The sequence below is a fragment of the Aspergillus uvarum genome, assembly GCF_003184745.1.
Source record: "Aspergillus uvarum CBS 121591 unplaced genomic scaffold BO82scaffold_66, whole genome shotgun sequence".
NCBI classification, from domain to species: domain Eukaryota; kingdom Fungi; phylum Ascomycota; class Eurotiomycetes; order Eurotiales; family Aspergillaceae; genus Aspergillus; species Aspergillus uvarum.
Window position 1 is genome coordinate 216225 of NW_020291363.1, and position 19314 is coordinate 235538.

Below are 19314 nucleotides of genomic sequence, written 5' to 3' on the forward strand. Positions count from 1 at the left end.
TTGCAAAGCCACCCGCTCCTCCAACCACACAGTCACGCCACACGCCACACCCCATTGCCCTTGTCCTTCCAAAACAGCCTCCCGACTCTAAGCGGTTCGTTCCGAGCCATATTCCACCACGATATCGGTTCGAACAATTACAGCTTCACTCGGTTCGGTTTGGCTGTTTTTGTCCATCGTTGACATAACCACAGTTCCCTGCACTTGAGTATGTGGGACGGTCTCCAACTCCAGCGCTTGGCCGCCTGAACCGGACTGATTGCCATACCAGGGGTATCCGGAATTTCGGACGCTGGTCTTCAACACCAACGAAAACAGTAATCGAAATACCGGTGCACACGGAGCGATCAAGAGACAGGCGTTCTCAATTCTGGAGATGCGAAAGTCAGGAGGTCTCTCTTGGAGTGGTCACGCAAGACAAAGAGTATAGGCGGGACCTACTTCACTAATAGAATGAATAGTGCAATAGCATCTATCGATCAAGGTCAGTCCTCACAACCGAAGCACCCCCTACGATGGTCAATCTCACGAGCCATGGCATCAAAGCTATTAACCGTATAGAGTTGCTGCACGACCGACCGGTTAGCCAAAACCTTCGCCTGGCTGCGAGGAACGCTCACCCTACATACGGTCGTCTTGACCAGGGATGCGATTCCCGAGAGTAGCAGCGGTCCACTGATTGCACCAGTTTGCCACAAGCGCCGGTTGCGAGCCTCCCGAGGAAGCTTCTTGAAGCGCGAAATAAACGAGTGACTGCAATCTTTACGGGCCAGTGGGAAGCGCCAGAGCTGGACCCCGGCAAGAATAGCCAAGAAGAAATCGAGCGCGGTGTTGAATCCTAGCTGCGTATTTAGCAACAGCAATGCAAAGGAAGCGGGTTGAGAACTACCTCCTTGGACAAATCCGGTGACCAGTTGCGAGACGGGTTGCTGGCACACAACAGACCCATCCGGCGGGAGGGGATCCCAAATATAGCGGAAATACGCAAGTCGGTTGGCCTACACAAGTCGCGTGAGCGTGTGACACGAGATTGTGTTGGTGGGAGGATAGAAGAGCCCTCCTACCGAGTGAGAAGTGCTGGAACCGCACATCAAGAGAACTTGTAAGTCCGTTGCCAGATTGACAATGATTTGCACCGCGATACAAATCAGGATGGTGACGCGGAGGCGCATGTCAGTCCCGTTGAAGCACCGCAGCAGAAAGCACATGATTCCAATCCGAGCGAGCATCGAAGCAATGACCTCTAAGTACCCATGTCAATGAAATGACATGGCTGCAGCCAGGTGACTATCGCTTAGGCACTCACCAATGACTTGGCCGATATACGAATACTTCAAGGTGTCACTGATTTGGAGCCCAGTCAAGGTCGATGCGGGACACCCGAGTCCGGAGTCAAAGCTAGAATCGTTAGAGTCATGGACGGAGTGGCATCACCTGAAGAATGGTACGGAAAGAACCTCTTTTGGAACAAAACCATCTGCGTGAGATCGAAGCTATAACTGAGGAAGTAAAAGAGGTCTTCGATCCCCCATAGGCGCTCCGGCGAGCTGACTTTAGGGATGGCCCAGCGGATCCAGGATTTGATGCTGTATCGGGCGAGCAGAGTTAGGGCCGCTATCATGGACAATGCCTACAAGATGGAATCAGAATTGTGTGCGTGTATGAGATGCTGGCAAGGGAGGTGCGAACCCATGAAGCAGCTACGTAGGACCCGACTGCAGACTCATAGCAGTTAGCTTCAGTTTCTGCTCGCACCACCTGAGAGACAGATGACTCACCGTTGCCACTACCAGTCTTCTCCTGGAAAGACATGGTTCGTAATGAAGGCTGTCGCTGAGAATCCTGTGGAATCGGTTCGTTGCGGCTATGGTGAGCAGGGGTGGTGGTGAGGGGTTGCGCGGTGAAAATCCATTCTCTTTATAAAGCAAGGGTTCCAAACAGCGAACGGTTTTTGTGTTGAGCAAACAAGGCGAAAGGTATGGATCGTTGTGGTGGTGGTGGTGGTGATGATCAGGGGTCGATGAATTGACTTTCTTTGTATGCAGCCGAAGGCTAATATATCACCAATTGATCTCTATACCTAGCATTGGCCCCGGGGAAATCCATCCGCGCTCCCGCGGCGCCGCTGTCATCCAGGAGTCGACAGGTACGTTCCTTCTTTACGTGTCTTTGATTCCGATCGCTGGACTATTCCCTCCAAAACTTCTTCCATATCAAGATAGGCCGCACGGAAGTCCCCGAGTGTGTCCAGAACAAGCAACTCACGCCACTGGCGGTTGGCTCTCGGGGTTCACCTCGAAAAGGCTGTTACGAACAATCTTTGTTGCTAAGAGGGAAATGCATTTGATGCTCAGGCTTGTCTGTGTACGTATCAAATAACCCCCAGCAGAAAGAGATAGGAGTGGAAGTGATGAGCGGAGGTACAACTATCATCTTAGTTAGTCCACGAGGCGTCTCGTAGATGATCTTTCTGTGAAGCAAAGTCAAAATGAATGTCCGTCCGAATAACCACACTCGTCCCATGAGGGATTCCCATACACTCGGCTCTTGACGAATGGTGACCTTTCTGCGTGTCTTGGACGGGCATAGTGAGACCGAGCGTGTTCTGGTTATGTGTGTGGGCTACAGTGTTCAATTCTAGCCCCTGGCTCGCTCCACCAGATCGATTGCCAGAGCCAGGGTAATCCTTGCTCGTTGATTCATTGTTAGAGACACTCGACACCAGTAGCCGGATAATAGTGGCGCAGGTCGCGAGCAGGATGCTATAATTCTCAATCCTTGGCATGAATTAGCTGATACATGTCACATAACACCTAAGAACACTGGAACCCTTACTTCACCCACAGGACGAATGGCACTATGTTATCTACCAAGAAGGTGGACAGATTAGGATGGGAACTCAAACCCCCCGAAAGCAAGGCACCACTCACGGGTAATTTTATGTCTTTCTCCGATAGCCTTGAGTAACTAGATATCAACGGCTCAGTCCTCCTCATCCTGCTCCTTTAAGAAGCGATACGGCGTACCCAGGTTTTGTCACTCGACGCAATGCCCGATAATAGCAATGTACCGTTCAAGGCGCAGGTTTGCCACAACCGCCGATTTCGCGACCTGCCATGGATTCGGCGGAACCGCGAACAGAAGGATCCACTGTGTGATGGACCCCGATCCGTCGCTCCCATTCTATAGCGCCATAATTGTATCGCTGAGAGTGCTGTCAATTCCGGAATTGAACCCCTACAGCAGCATCAGGATTCAAGGGTTTTCACTGAGAGTGGCGACTAAGCAACGTGACCTCCTTGAGCAAAACCAACCATTGTCTGTACGCTCGGTGACTGGCAGATGGCTGAACTGTCGGAAGGCAGGTCTCATCCCACGTATAATGGAAGTAATGCACTCAGTCGGCCTTGAAGAGTTCACAAAGTCAATCAGCGAGGGTTTCGGTCATGATGCAAGGAAAGGAGGGAGTTTACAGTACGGCATGGATCTGGCCCGCACTGGACGATGGTTTGGACCACTGTGACCATGTGTATGATAATCTGAACGCCCATACAGACCACAATTAGAATGCGAATCCGCCGGTCGGCGTCACTAAAGCAACTCCGAAGAAAGCAGATCATCCCGGTGCGAGACAACATTGAGGCAAAAACCGCTAGGACTCCATCAGTAGGGCAAACCGACAACGTGGCGGACCGAGACAGGTAGTACCTAAAAGCTGAGAAAATAAACCCGTTCTTCAGTGTGCTTCGGAGCTCATCACTAGTCACCCACGTCTGGCTCGGGGGTGGATCCAGCACAGTAAACTCATTGCTCGCAACATGTCACGTTAATATTGGCCAGACCTGTCGACAGAACAGCTGCAACGTAGTAAGACAGAGGCGAGCCACGATAAAGAAAGACCCAAAACCGAGGTATCTGGTCCGGGGACGCCAGCATCCCACAAAAAAAAGTAAGGCCAGGACGAACCTGAAATTAGCCACATTGCGACCGTCATCGACCGAGGAGGTGAATGAGATGCACAAGTGCGCGTAGGTCGACACCCACAGCAGGAACACCCAGAAGAGGAGCCACATGAGCAGCTCTCTCCGTGCCCTGGCCGACTGCGTCGGCATTCGTATAGAGCCCCACGGGAAAGTAGAAAAGTGCTCACTTGGGAACAGAGGCCAGCGTGTAGGAATATCGAGCTGCTCGTTTTGCGAGAGGCTCACGAGAGCTTCAAAGCGGGAGAGATAGAGGATACTCATGAAGTAGTTTTCTACCCAACTTACTTATCCCATATGTCGGCGGAGTAAAGCTGATGAGTTGATAGAGTATTCAAACATAATTAAATGTTATATATCATTCAGCTGCTGAGACCTTGGGCCCGAAGGAAGGTGTAAAGATAGTGGACAATAGAGCTGGGGCGATAGACCGCATTTAAAAAGAGCTTAAGAGTGTGCGATGAATATCTGTTTAGAAATCTTTTATATCAATCAAATAATTTTATTTTTGCTACGGTGTAGGAAGTTCGCTAGCTGCACTTATGATTGTGTTTCCATCAAGGCTCAGATATCTTATCTGATCTGTTTTGATTGATCTACGTCTATCTGCATGCACGGTGACTTGCCTTGCTTCTAAGTTCGGATAACTTACCAATCTTGTTTGGACTAATCAATATAAAATTAGCTTTTGATTCCCTGTTGATGTTTTCGGTATAGTAACATGCCTATGACTGGATCTAGGCAAAGAGCGAAACAGAACCAGGCTTGGTATGTGTATAAAAAGATTTACTAATCATTTCAGCATATGGTGAATTTTTCTTATAAGGTAAGATTATTCTTTGATGTGCAAGCGTCTTTATAGTCAGAAATACTTTTGATCCTTATTAAGGGGTTTTAAGCTGTAAGGGAGTTAAACTAGTTTATACTAGAAAGTAAAGCAACATAAGGCAAGGCAGATAATGAAAACAAGAGGGATCGCATAGATGATCCAGCTGTACTGTACAATTATTTCCTTGCCTGTTATCTCAGATTGCGAGGAAACATACGCCGTGGTGACCCACCTAGTGGCTGAATAATAAGTAGATTGTAATATATATTTAGATAATATGTTGTAAAATACTATGTTTGGGTTGATTGCTTTTAATATAGAAGTCTTTGAGTTGTATTTGAACTCTGCTCTGAATGCAGGAATATGGGATCAGCTAAAATACAATTAGCAAACTTTTAATTATCACTTTCTAAAGTTAGGATATATCTGCTGAGAAGAAATATAACTATAATACAGACCTTATTGGGGAATATTTATAGTCTGTAGAGAACTTTTGCCATTATACTTGGTAAAGGCTAAAATCTTAACCAGCATTAGGAAGCTTAATCTTAGGTATAAACAATTGTTTGTTCTGCGCAAGATCCCCAGTATGATATGATGGTGCCAGGAAGTTAATTTGAAATTGTATAGTTTTAGGGTGTGTTTTAAAAGCTTGTGATTCTATTATCAGAATAAAAGTAGAGACAGACCACTCTGTAGTATTATTATAAATTAATATAAAAATATATTAAGAGAATTTGTACACCCTAAGAAGTTTTTTTAATATATTAGTAAATAGAAAAGTTTATTTTATAAAAGCTTTAAATATTAGATTTACTGTAATATCTACTTGTGCTTTTTTCTATAGCAATATTTAAAGCAAATACTAAAAGCAAATCTGAGTTAGATTTAGATTTAGTTTTCTCTTTTTGTTTAAATATTCTTTAAATTCTGTTTTAGTTTTATTAAAAAGAATCTGTAATTAAGGTATGGTTTGAATAATTCTATTTTTTAAATTTCTACTAAATACTTATATTTTATATATTTCTATAGGTCCCATTTCCAGCTTTTACTAGATATTTTAAAGATCAGTTAATAATTATTTTATATAAGCTATTATTTTATTCTTTCTGTATGTATAGATAAATAAACTATTCAAAAGTTTATCGGGCAGGTAACTTTTTTTTAACTTTTAATATATAAATGTCTAAAGATTAATAAACCTAAGACTTTTTATCTTAGATTAGGATATCTACTATATCCTTAGTTAGAATACTCAAGGGCTGAGTCATATATAGTATACCTTTTTTCTCAAATTATATATTTTAGGCTCTATTTCAGCCATATGAGTGAATTTTAAGATTAAATATACTTAAAAGTCGCAAAATATTATTATAGAGACTAATTAAAACTGTTTAAGAGCTAGAGAAATAAATCTATCCTTGTCATTATGTATTCTATTGTATCCAGGTTGCAGTTCACTAGCAGATTATTGTAATCGGGGGTAAGAAAATATTAATTAGATAGTCACCAGATAAAAAGATAAGAGCATAAGTGGGAGACAGGAATTATAAAAAGGCTTTTGAGAAATAGTAAATCTTTGTCGGCGCTTGCGAGGGGGTTAATATTAAAAGGTCACTGGCTGCACCAGTTATATAACATAATATGTATACTATAGAGCAGGTCCTATATAAATCTCTCAGCAGTAAATTTTACCAACTAATAACAGCAGTGCAATTCACGTCCCATTTTAAACTAGTCTCTCTACAAAAGAAGAACTATGTGATTTCATAACTTGCCTCCCTCTTGATATTATCACTTACCCGGCTTGAGAAACCCACAATTAGTAATATAATCAATAAGCACCCATTATCATTTACAAAGAGGTATGCGACGGCATAAGGAACGCATTGATACCTTCCTCTTAATATGTAAAATAGCAGAATATGAATGCTGGGATACAGCTGTTTCTGCTTGCAGATCTTAAAGTCCGGAGACTAGAGGCAATTGACAATGTAAGGATGCAACAAACAGAAACTCAATACTACGATGGCTGTTAATTTAGTAGTTTAATTTTTGATTTATTATTGCCAGCTATGCTTGTAGATGTGATTCAGGACTCTCCCTGTTGCGCAAACTAACTCAGTTACAAATTCAAATTCCAAAAGTCATTCTAAAATCTCGCTACAGTTCAGGACTAGTATATTCTCGCCTAGTCCTGACGCGGAAAAATATCTCGACTAGCATTTTTTTTAAAAACGCGTGACGAGGAAAAGGTGGTGAGCGAACTTTTTGGACGCAAGAAATACCTCTTCTTGCAGCGCTTGAAGAAGTTCCATAGGTGGGGCAAGAGGCTGGTCAGACTCTATGCGTGCGCTGTAGTTGTACGTCGTCACTTCACAGTCGCAATGAATTCTGTGATGCCAAGATTTCAGCTTGGAGTCAACACGAGAATCACCAGGCCGACCACTTTGGGCGGGAACGGCAGATGTTTCAGTGGGCTGGGGACTGGGGGTTTAGTCCAGTCACCACACAGCCGCTGCAGCGCGCCATTTTGCCGTCCGAGCGGTTCAAAGTCATAATTACTGATAATGCATGAACAGATAGATCAGTAGCATCATTCTACGTAACTGACAAAACGTGTTATTAAAGTGCATGGCCAAAAAGAATTCATTAAGAGTCTGGAAGTAAGCTATGAGGTATTATTGAAATATAATCTCTTCTGATAGATATGCACTGCTGAACCGTGATAAAGAGGCGGTTCGCTTCTCAGGATTTCTGAACCAGAGCTTACAACAATGACTCAGCCTTGGATGGGAAGACACTTCTCGGAACTTCATAGTCTCTGTTGCCTTCTGTGCTTAGCAGAACCACAACCGAGTCGCTATCGAGGCCTAGCTGTCGGCGGTCTGTAGCGGTCAACCGGCGCAGTGCAGCAAGCGAAGCAGAACCACATGGGCCTGCATCAACGCCTAGAGATTGCAGGTCTAGTACAGCCGTGTGTGCCTCATGGTCTGAGACGGTGCAACTGGCGTCGACACCTGCTTTGAGCAGTGGCCAGGCAACCGTAGACACAGTCCCGCAGTCTAGGCCCGCCATAATTGTAGGAGATGTGTGAATAGAGACCATCTTGCCCTGCTGTAAGCTCTGGTAGAAGGAAGCGGCAGTGTCGGGCTCGACTGCTAGGATGGTGGTGGAGGTGCCAGCTCTCTTAAAGTGTGAGACAACGGCTTGGGCCAGGCTCCCTACTCCTACTGGTGTGACCACAATGTCGGGCTTCACAGCCCTCGGTAGCTGCTCGTCAATTTCGCGCATCATCGTTAGGTAGCCCTCCACAATCCACTGAAAACCGTTAGCTTATTCGACGTGCGTCAGTGTGTGAGACCGACCTGCGGAATTTCGTCGTAACCATCAAAAGCACCATCCTGGATCACAATCCCGCCTGAATCCTGCGCAGCACGATAGGCAATCATGACCGTCTTATCATAGTCCCCAGTAGAAACGACCACCTTCGCCCCCTCAGCCTCGATCTTCTCGACGGTCGAAGGATGAATAATGGCTGGGACATGAATCTCAACAGGCACGCCAAGCATAGAGGCAACGCGCGCCACGGCACGGCCATGGTTACCATCCGTGGCTGCGTACAGGGTGATTGGCTTTTCGCGCAAGGCCTCCTTGAGCGCAATCATGCCCGCATCCATAGATGGGAGACCAAGCTCACGCGCGAGGGCACGGTAGACTCCCCACGAAGCACCCAGGATCTTGAAAGCGGGCAGTCCATATCTAGTGCTCTCATCCTTTAAATAGAGAGATTTGACCCCGAGCTCTGTGGCGAGCGTCTGCAGGTTTAGCAGCTTTGTGGACTGCGCATCCGGCAGTTGGTCGTGGAAGGCTTTGATGACGTCACGCGCTTCGACGCTGGGAGCGATCCATGATCTTGCCTCTGGGTTGAACAGGATCGGTCGTCTCATTGATGCGATGCTTCTCTTTTGTATGCAGGATAAGTATTTGCGTTTGCGTTTGCATTTTCTGTGCACAGTACATTTCTCCTTATATGTTCCCAGTGCGCCCTCGGGTGTGATGGGAAGGCGCAATCTAACTACATTCGTTTTCGTAAAGATAACCAGTTAGATAATATCTGGAGGTACTTCTATACCTTATCTAATTGGCGAGATTTCTGTGAGGTCATTTTCATCCGTTCAATGCCGGCATCGCATACTGGAATCAAGCCTTTGACACGTCGGTGTAAAGTTGATTTGAAACATCTTATAAACGAGCCACATGCCGTGAGTATCAGACTTTTCCGAGTTTCAAAGCTGTGATAGCATTGCAAGCCTTCATTAATGGTTTCGGCTTCTTTATTTGCGATTTACCCATTTTTTGATTTTGGGAAAGTGGTTGCTAGAATTCCGGATATAATTTTGCTGTGCAATTCCGCTTACCGGCGTCTCCTACTTACCCAGTGAATTATTTTGACTACTAGAAAAACGTATTAGATAGGCTTCGGTAATCTTCCAGAACATAAGCAGCAATAAGAGTTAGCTTGAACGGCATTCGAGGGGTTTTTGCTGTATCGCGTGTTGGACATCCAGACAAATGCAGTTAGATCGCGCCTTCTCACAACATTCAGATACGTTATCTGTAGTTATTTGTAGTCTCTAATCAAACAAAGCTATCTGAATGATAACAGGAGTATCACATAGAACAGGAGATAATGAATAAACCAGTAAATCACAAGCACCCAGTAATTTTGATGGATTCCGTCGCAGAAACCGTAATGATCCCATTATCCCCAAACGGGTGTTTCATTGCTGTGCATACGCCTGCACAAGCTCGCGTAATGAGGGCCAATAATACCGACGCCGTCCGTGGCTGAACAGAAAGAATCTCGTATATAAGATAACTAATGCCTGCATGGTACATACGAGGGCCACACAAGGGCACCGCAGCACAGCTTGCTCCATCCTCAGCCATGGAGATCGACCTCGAATACCTCCCCCCAGGCGCTGCCTACGATAAAGAGCACCTGAATGCTGGAGACCAGGATGCCGATGCGCGCAAATCAGCACACAGTACTGTGGCGCAGATGGCGGAGATCAACCAGGTCCGCCAGGGCCTGCACCAGAGACATATCCAGATGATCGCGCTGGCGGGCACGATTGGAACCGGTCTGTTCCTGAGTTCTGGAACCGCACTTACTAACGCCGGTCCTCTCGGCGCATTCCTCGGCTACTCCTTCACCGGCCTGTTGGTGTCCAGCGTCGTCTTCGCAGTCGGCGAGATGGGCTCCCTGGTGCCGCTGAATGGCGGCGTCGTGCGCTACTCCGAGCTCTTCTTCGACCCTGCGCTGGCTTTTGCTAATGGCTGTAACCAGGTCTGCTACGCTGCCGTGACTATCGCCGCCGAGGTTGTCGCTACATCTGTGGTCATTGAGTTCTGGGCCTCGTACAACAATGCTATTTGAATAACCGTTTTCGGCGTGCTTATTGTGGCCAGCGCAATATCTGTTGTGCGTATCTATGGAGAGCTCGAGTTCTTCTTCTCGATTCTGAAGATTATGCTCATAATCGGCATCAACATTATGGCCTTAGTTATAACCTGCGGCGGCGGCCCCAACCATGTCTCGATTGGATTCCGATACTGGCGACACCCAGGCCCATTTGTACAGTATCTAGGTATTGGCGGTTCCTTGGGCCGATTCCTGGGTTTCTGGACTACCTTTAATAATGCTCTCTACGCATACTCTGGTATTGAGACTATCACCGTTGCCGCCGCCGAAACCAAAAACCCAAGACAAGCCATCCCCATTGCCGCGAAGCGTATCTTCATTCGTATCATACTCTTCTACGTCTTGACTATGTTCATGATCGGCCTGGTTGTCCCATCCAATAACCCTGATCTGTTAACGAGCAGTGGCACGGCTGCACAATCTCCGTTTGTGATCGCTGCGCGACTCGCGGGTATCAAGGTGGTTCCCTCAATTATCAACGCGGTCGTATTGACCTCTGCCTGGTCGTCGGGCAATTCATCTATGCTCGCTGGCTCACGAATGCTGTACAGCATGGCCGTCTTAGGCCATGCGCCTGCTCTCTTTAAGCGCATCAACCGCTTCGGTATCCCCTATACCTGCGTCTGCTTTTACGGCGTCTTTATCTGCCTCGGCTATATGGCCCTGTCAAATTCCACCGACAGCGTCTTCACCTGGCTGCAGAATATCATCTCAATTTCGACGCTCGTCAACTGGATGTCCATTCTTATCGTCTACCTGCGTTTCTTCTATGGTTGCCGTAAACAAGGCATCAACCGCTATACTGAGCTGCCCTGGGCAGGCCCCTTTCAGCCCTACCCTGCGTGGATCTCGCTCTTCATTTTTGGGTTTCTACTCCTTACTGGTGGTTACACCACTTTTATCCATGGCCACTGGAGTACTGCGACTTTTGTTTCCTCGTATTTGAATCTGCCATTCATCCTCGTTCTATATTTCGGCTACAAGCTCATCAGGAAGACTAAGATTGTTCCCCTTGGGGAAATGCCAATCCGTCCATTTATTGAGGCTGCCAGGTAGAATTCAGAGCGAATTGAACCGACGAAATGACGGTGGTGGATTCCGAACATTTGTTGGACTTAGTATTTTTTCGCTTGTATCCGGAAGTTTAGAATGATGAGCTGATGTTAATAATTTATATCTCTCAATACAGCAGAGATTTTAATATCACGCCGAGCCTGAATATAAGAAGCAGAAATCTAAAGAACTTATTGCAAACATGTAGCATTTATAGTTCGGAACTATGATTGGACAGCCATCAGAGGCCATGATCTAGAGCTCATAGCTCATACGCGACATTAGATGACACCGCAGCCAAATCTAGTCTTTGTCCGGCATACTAATGTCTTCTCTATATACTAAATCCCTACATTTAGGTCTGAAAAAAGTCGTTTCAAAAAGAATATTTAAAGTATTAAAATAAACTAGAAGAAAAAGAAATTAGAAAGAGTATAGGCCCAGCTTTTAAAGCCTGAAATCTATAAAATTATAATAGTTTTTAGATATTACTGTTTTAAGATAGGTACTTATCTAACCGGTTCAAAAGTTACCTATTTTAGCTAGTTTTGATTTTATTTAAATAATATTGTTAAATTAGTTTTTTTAAATTCTAAAAAAGTTATTATGCACCTTACTATATAGTTTACTAATTTTGATTCTAAATAAAAAAATTCTCTTTATGTGAGAGCAACCCTAGGAATCCTATTAACCTAACTAACCCTGTTTGATGTGTTTGCTATATTTATTATATTTACCTTAATTACTCCCTAAACCACCCTATAACAGATATGCAGAAGGCTTATATTTCTTCTTTCTTATTTTCTATATACCAGATCCCTATATTTAGGTCTGAAAAAAGGTTGCCTGAGAAAAGTATAAAAATTATTAAAATAAACTAGAAGGAAAAAGGATTAGAAATAGTATAGGCACAGCTTTTAAAATCTAAAACCTTTAAAGTTATAAAGATTTTTAGAAATTACTTTTCTAAAATAGGCAACTAACTGGTCAAATAATTAGTTATTTTCAACAGTTTTTATTTTATGTTAATGGAGTTTTTATATTACTACTTTTTCAAAAAATTTTCAAAAAGCTATTCTGTAGCCTACTATATATTCTATTTTATTAAACTTTACATAAAAACATTCCCTTTATAAATCAAAAGTTATTAAACTTCAAAATTTTTAGATTTTTTTTAATAAGATTATCTAGACCAGGAGTTTACCTCCAGCTGTTACAGGACGAATGGATTGTGCTAAATGAAACGTGCCTTAGAACAAGAAGAAATAGCTGGGGAGCTATTTCATCTGTTTGTACAAAATTCTCTTATGTGCGTGCTGAGCTAGCGCTAGTTTAGTATATAGCATTGGAGGCCTCAGGCGCCAACTGGTGCCTGGAGCCGAGCTCTATATCAGGGCCTTGGTCCCATAACACTTACTAGAGTGGCTAACAGCCAGGTCAGGCTAGGTCAATTGGAACTTTTACACCTGACTGCTAGGTTATAGCTAGATTAAAAAATTTTATATCTAACTATAGTATAGCTAAAAAACAGGTAAACGCGCAGTAAAATATCGCGACGAACAGCGGGCTTGGTTTTCGACCAGGCAGGGAACGCCGCTTGTGCGCTTTCAACGGCTCTCACAGCCTCAACAGTAGATGCAGAACTAGATTGTCATACATCAAGACCACTCCGAGGGTTTGTGACTGCGAATGTAGATTCCGTCGTAATGTCCTTCCCGTTGATGATGAGGGGGACTGTTTCGACCATCTTTAAGAAGTGATTTTAAGATGTGGTAAAAAATAATTGATAGTTGATATAGAGTGAAAGATAGAGTGAAAGATAGAGTGAAAGATAGATTGAACAAGGACTACCACTTCCAATCTATGAGCGCCTTCCCACCCTCGAGTGTATTTATATGTATTCGGTCACTGTCTTTCGGGATGCTGTGGACCCACAAGGATTTGCCTCCGGCCAACTCCGCCCTCCCTTAAACCCCGTTCGGCAGGAGGAAGCACCGAGCTCCGTTAAATCCGCTTTTCCGCACCAGAAAGCAAACAAAGATGTCTCAAACAAGAATATGAATATATGTTATGTAGCGGCACTAACAGCTGGTCCATGCAGTTATGGTGTCGTATGTATGTTTAAAAACAATCACCCCTCTTGATCGATTATATGGTAGAAGAACTTTCTCTAAGACTCCTAGAATGAGAATTAGTGGTACCAGAGGCTTTGCAAGCAATTCCAAAACATATGAATTTTTATCAGCTTGAATGACCACATTTGGGAAGTAGACTGATCTGTATGACTCCGCATATCTCTCGATAATCATGTTTCTAACTATTTGTATGGAGTATGGACTGTACATGGGACTACTTGGAAATGATTCAAACATATAGATTATTAATAGTGTAAGAAGTCAGCATTGATTCTTATGAAGCCGTCAGTCTGCTCCTGCTCGGAGCTTGACTGAGAGTGGGCTTTTGGGTCTCATGTATCGCCAAAAAGTCGGTAGACCCACGTTTCTGGGCAGTGCAGGCTTCAACGGAATCGATACTGCCGCTAGGACCGAAGACAATCATAGACATCGATGGCAGTTGTAGACGAGGATTTCAGTGCTTACAGGAATTGTAGGAGAATGCAAGTTGCGACGCGGATATGTTACCTTTTAAAAATTGATTAGTTTCATCATCCTCTGTGGCCAATCGAGAATTCAATTTGTATCTGGCATTATATTTTCGACAGTGTTGTAGCTAATTCCTCATTTCCACTTTCAGTGTAAGAGATGCCCATGTAGTCAATAGACGTGATATCCTAGGAAGAGCAACAGCCTTATCCGTGACCTCCCTGTCTCATCCCTCACAGGCTTGCGATGCACTCTGGAGCGATTGTGATACCGTGCACTCAACCGCAAACGCGAAACACTTCATATACCAGGCATGACTTTGGAAGCTCAGCTCGATACAGTGTGGGGCCATTGGGATCCTTTCACAGGCCACCTTCGGACTTCGGGGAAAGGCCGCCTTGTACGCTTCAAGAGCTGTCGAAGAACAGGTCCAGAGGCCATCAAATTCACTCAAGCCATGTAGTAGCGGGACTGTGACTTTCGTAGAATACTGCTTCCAGTAATTCAGCCAGGTCGTGTTGATATCCCGCAGCTCGCCACTGGGTACCGGTTCGTTCAATTGCTCGGTAAATTGTCGCATCTCTGGCGGTGCGAGCTTCATATGCGGCAGCTGCAACATGATGGCGTCCTTTGCTACTGCTTCGAAGTGAATGAGGTCGTCGTCTCCACTTAATAGATGTATCATATGGTTTTTGGGCCCTTCCACAAGCTCGCTGCCAATTCCAGAAGTAATAATACCTGCCAGCGGATAGTTCTCAAGCCCGGTGTAACACCCAGCAGAGATTGTCGCGATCATTGCGCCGATAGAATGTGACAGCAGTACCATTGATGATGCTTCTGCACGAGTTGCGAAAGCCTGCCACAATGCAGGAAGAATCGTTGAATTGAAGTACCTCCCTTGTGCTTGCGCATAAGTAGGTGCATTTTCGATGTTGGGGGCTGGCGTGCTTGCTCCGTAGCCAGGTCGGTCCAGTGCGATTACCGGGATGTTGAGACATGTTGAGAGTTCCAAGACAGACTGGGTGCCCTCTACATCAAAGTATCGGGCCCCATAGCTGCCACCCGGGATGCATACAATAAGTGGCCGATTCTGTAGCGATCTAGGATCTCTAGACGGGATGCTATAGCGACCGGATATGACATCACTGCTTGATAGAGGGAGTTCGAAATATTCCATTGTTATTGATGTTATCTTGTAGTCTGTGAATGACAAGGAGGGACGAGTTAAAGAAGGGAAAGTCAAAAATATGCAGTTAGCAGTAGTATTATATACTAGTGAAGCGTGAGCCACGTTATCATCTCATCTGGGTTGAAGTGGAGATGAGTCGGCCACCGGAAGGCTCGTCATCCGATATAACAATCGGTAAAGTTATTTTTGCCGTACTTCAATTTTATGGATCTATTGATTGTTCCCTATATTCCTGCTGCAAATCTGGGTAGAGCCGTCAATTCCGGCCTTGAATTTAGTCAAATCCGTAATGCCGACACTTGGTGGGCAGGCTATACAGATCTCCACAGGGATCCCATAACGAACATCACGCCAATTCAACATGCCTCGGTCCGAACGAAAGAGGAATACTGTGGAGGTTGGAAAGGCCCATTCATCTTTGACCGCTACATAAAGCCGGCTTGGGTTCAATCACAAGGCTTTAGATGGCGCTTGACGTAATTTTACAACCCATTGCTTAATATTAGACGAGTATCATGGGTTCGAAAGATTGTGCCCTTCGGGGGAACCCAAAGAACGTCATCTTAATGTAACATAGATCATTTTCTTCAGTCTATCCATACACTAGCCATGGAATTCTTGTTTTTGAATCATTCATATAGCCACTCCATACTCTCTTCCATCAGCCGCGCGCAGGATGCAGGGTCGTCCACGCCCGGCAAATCTGGCTTAATTGTGAAACCTCTCAGGCTAAGGACCCAGGAAATACACTTGTAGCTCTCCCGCCCTTCGACAGGCAGTGGCAACACGTTATCTGATGCGTACGGCAGCACTGGCGTTATCCAGTCTCGGTCATAAATTGCCTCCAGCGAAAGGAGTTTCCATCGGCCGGATACCCTCTCCAAACGTGAAATAAATCGCGTCACTGCAACGCAGTCGTAGCTCCGACCCCTATACGGAAAACGGATTGAGACTGATCCCGTGGACTCCGCGAGGGCTTTGTCACTCTCCAAGTGAATTTCCACCGGCGAGATGGTATGGATGGCGCCTGTACCACTGGCGGCCATGGCGCGGGAGCCGGACACAAATCCATCAATATCACCCTGGTACCTATGGTATAGCCTGCATTAGATATGGTGTGCAATCTAGTTTTCCATGGCATTGCATTTCTCTGCATGGCGGCTTACCAGGTAATGTCGATGCGCGTCTTCGATGTATCCGGATGATAGCTGGACCGGAGCTTTGCCCATTGGTTTGTATCGCGGTAGTATCGCTCGCGGATGAGCAGCGATTGGATCTCGATTTTTGAAACAAGATCGTCCATTATGGAAGATTGCATTGAGAGCTGTCTGGAAATATAGTTTGCTGAGGACTTATAGTAAAATTCAAAAGTTTATGCAGCTGTGATGCACGCTGTAAACCAGCAGGCTCGTCAAAATAAATACGAAGCGATTCGGTCCGACAACACTGACGGTCAGCCGCTTGGTCGGCACGGACGGAAATCCGGTTGTCCAGCTGTTGCGCCTCCCGCACTAGTGGCCGGAACGGTTCGGTCCATGGCGTGCTCTCTCTCTCATGGGTGGTTCTAGGTTGGCATAATTATCAGAATACCACGACGAGGTCGGAAACTAATTAAAACAACCCCGTAATTCCGAAACCCGAATGAGAACACCCTTGGTATTCGTGGACGCCTTTCTTGGCAGTATGCGGCACTGCTTTTTCTATTTTCCTTGTAGAATTCCCAGCTGATACAGCTGTTTCCCAGGAGATTTTACGTAGGAAAGAACTGTGATCTGGGATTTGTAAACAACCCTCGTAAAGGCAAACTGAAGGAAAAGATGTATCAGCGTGCATTGCTAGGCCACAAAAGGCTCTCGGCCCTGATCATAAAAAAACACGTGAAGTGTCCCGCGGGCTCCCCTATTTCCAGGCTCGAATGATACGACTTGACCCGTCAGGCCGTGACAGTACCTGTTATTTGGGCGAAGAGTTCTTCCATCGTCGGGTTTTAAAGACTCGAGCTCTTGCATCAAGTAGCCACCGATTATACCTGTACATTTCCCATTGCGAGGCAGAAGTCGCAACATCCTGTATATGTGTAAATGAACTTTCAACATCGTTCTCTACAATAGATATGGGCACCCAGTTGTCAGCATACAACATATTACTGTTGTCTTCCTGAATTCCTTCCCAGGTATCAAGCAGGCCTAAACGCTGCAGAAAGCCCGGCCGATTGAAATTCCACCTGGATGCATCCCACATCCACAGAAGCAGCTCAATAACAAAAGGTGGTCGCAGATACTAAAAGAATGCTTCTCACAAAAAAACCCCAATTGGCGGCTTCTGTCTCGTTGTTGTCAATATATTGGTCGAATACACGCTCACCCAGACCCTCCAGCCAATCTGGTAGACTAGAAACAAGGAATGATTTTCGCCCGAGAAAGCCCCAGATGAAATCCACCACTTCGATAATATCAATTTTCTCCAACGCCGGCCTGGCCGGATTGTAAAACTATCTTTACCATAGGTGAAAACAGACTTAGGATCAGAACCACCACAACCTCGGATAAAGCTGAAACTTGCTAGAATCTCTAATTGTAGCCCTACAGCACAGGCTATATTATTAGAACTTTTATAATATACCTGGTTATCCATAAAAAGTGCTTAAAAGTTAAGAATTTGGATGGTTTTCCTATACTTAGAATTACTTAAGCTGGGATCTGAATTATGGTAACAAAACTAAACCTAAAAAAGATTTTTATTAATAAAACTAAAATTATTTAGTTTTTATTCTATATCTTTATTTTAGTACTACCTGCTGGCACGTCTGCTACAACCACAGTAACTATATATTATATATATATAATTAATAACCTATTTAGATTAAACTAGAATTTCTACTACTTTAAATATATCTATATATTAACCAGCCTCTAGAAAATAAAGACAGCCCTCTAAGTATAGATCTGCTGAAGAGAAAAAGTAAAAGTATATCTACTAATACTAATAAATCCAGCAGTTAGCTGCTGCAGCTATACAGAAGACCCAGTTTATTATATATTATTTTTTTTCTATAAAAAATCTTTAAAATATAATTAAAATATATTGTTACGGGACGGATGGATTGTGCTAATCGAAACGTGCCTTAAAACAAGAAGAAATAGCTGAGGAGCTATTTCATCTGTTCGTATGAAATTCTTTTATGTGTGCGCTAAGCTAGTGCTAGTTTAGTACTTTGGTATGCAAGGCCTCAGGTGCCAACTGGTGCCTGAAGCCGAGCTCTATAACAGGGCCTTGGTCCCATAACATATATCAGCAGAATCTGCTGGTAATAATATTTTATAATCTAGATCTAGCTCTTTTATCTAATAAATTAGTATTTTTTAAGATTATTTCTAATAATATTCTAGTACCTAGCCCGGATACTACTGTAAATATTAATTAGATTAGTAATACTTAGGATTAATCCAACTATAAGTCTAGCAGTACTAGGAATAGTCTTTTAGCTTATTCTAATATTTTAATTAAACTAGCAGTAGAAACTATTTTTTAGATTATTTTAGTAGTATCTACTAATACAGCTACTAAACAGATAGTTACTTTTTAAGTTAAAACACCTAATATAAAGTGTTACAGGACGGATGGATTGTGCTAATCAAAACATGCCTTAGAACAAGAAGAAATAGCTGAGGAGCTATTTCATCTGTTCGTACAAAATTCTTTTATATATATACTAAGCTAGTGCTAGTTTAGTACTTAGTATACAAAATCTTAAATACTAACTAGTATCTAAAGCCGAGCTTTATAATAGGATCTTAGTCCTATAATAAAAGCTCCCCCTTTTTTTTTAGTATCTTCTACAGCTTTTATTTGTACAAACAGCTGTTTAAAATCTAAAATAACAGTTTTATATTTCAGCCTCTTTTAGATAATATTATAGCTGGTTAATAGGCAGTATATATATAGATAAGATTTATATTATTTATTATAGCTTTTTTTTTTATATAAACCTTTTTTATCCAGTAAATACAGCAATCTTTTAGTAAATAAAGTCTTTTTTTTTTATATATTTCTTTTTTATTTAGTAAATAGAATCTTTTTTTATACTATTTATACAACTGATTTTAAAAGTGTGGTCAGGCTTAGCTACTAGTATTATATAAAGTATATAAAGTATTATATAAAAAGACTAC

The 19314-nt window shown here is 43.8% G+C and overlaps 6 protein-coding genes across 6 annotated transcripts; 1 reads left to right on the forward strand and 5 right to left on the reverse strand.

The window, feature by feature from the left end:
- Positions 1 to 87: 87 nt before the first annotated feature.
- On the reverse strand, positions 88 to 1812 carry BO82DRAFT_406071 (uncharacterized protein; the record flags this gene model as incomplete). Its single annotated transcript, XM_025639542.1, has 9 exons — positions 88 to 370; positions 442 to 472; positions 530 to 838; positions 890 to 998; positions 1065 to 1243; positions 1307 to 1398; positions 1458 to 1630; positions 1690 to 1715; positions 1779 to 1812. The coding sequence occupies 9 exons, from the start codon at positions 1810 to 1812 to the stop codon at positions 88 to 90; spliced, it is 1236 nt and encodes a 411-aa protein (XP_025487841.1).
- Positions 1813 to 2434: 622 nt separating this feature from the next.
- Positions 2435 to 4244, reverse strand: BO82DRAFT_406072 (uncharacterized protein; the record flags this gene model as incomplete). Its single annotated transcript, XM_025639543.1, has 2 exons — positions 2435 to 2777; positions 3967 to 4244. The coding sequence occupies 2 exons, from the start codon at positions 4242 to 4244 to the stop codon at positions 2435 to 2437; spliced, it is 621 nt and encodes a 206-aa protein (XP_025487842.1).
- Positions 4245 to 7578: 3334 nt separating this feature from the next.
- On the reverse strand, positions 7579 to 8759 carry BO82DRAFT_344663 (diaminopropionate ammonia-lyase family protein; the record flags this gene model as incomplete). The annotated part of the gene is made up of 2 exons (XM_025633673.1): positions 7579 to 8130; positions 8178 to 8759. 2 exons carry the CDS (start codon positions 8757 to 8759, stop codon positions 7579 to 7581), a joined length of 1134 nt encoding a protein of 377 aa, XP_025487843.1.
- Positions 8760 to 9760: 1001 nt separating this feature from the next.
- On the forward strand, positions 9761 to 11353 carry BO82DRAFT_406074 (uncharacterized protein; the record flags this gene model as incomplete). Its single annotated transcript, XM_025639544.1, has 2 exons — positions 9761 to 10233; positions 10285 to 11353. 2 exons carry the CDS (start codon positions 9761 to 9763, stop codon positions 11351 to 11353), a joined length of 1542 nt encoding a protein of 513 aa, XP_025487844.1.
- A 2826-nt stretch (positions 11354 to 14179) lies between these two features.
- Positions 14180 to 15130, reverse strand: BO82DRAFT_423445 (uncharacterized protein; the record flags this gene model as incomplete). Its single annotated transcript, XM_025640245.1, has 1 exon — positions 14180 to 15130. The coding sequence occupies one exon, from the start codon at positions 15128 to 15130 to the stop codon at positions 14180 to 14182; it is 951 nt and encodes a 316-aa protein (XP_025487845.1).
- Positions 15131 to 15751: 621 nt separating this feature from the next.
- On the reverse strand, positions 15752 to 16679 carry BO82DRAFT_386526 (uncharacterized protein; the record flags this gene model as incomplete). The annotated part of the gene is made up of 3 exons (XM_025638251.1): positions 15752 to 16231; positions 16309 to 16418; positions 16668 to 16679. The coding sequence occupies 3 exons, from the start codon at positions 16677 to 16679 to the stop codon at positions 15772 to 15774; spliced, it is 582 nt and encodes a 193-aa protein (XP_025487846.1). The 3' UTR covers positions 15752 to 15771.
- Positions 16680 to 19314: the final 2635 nt, after the last annotated feature.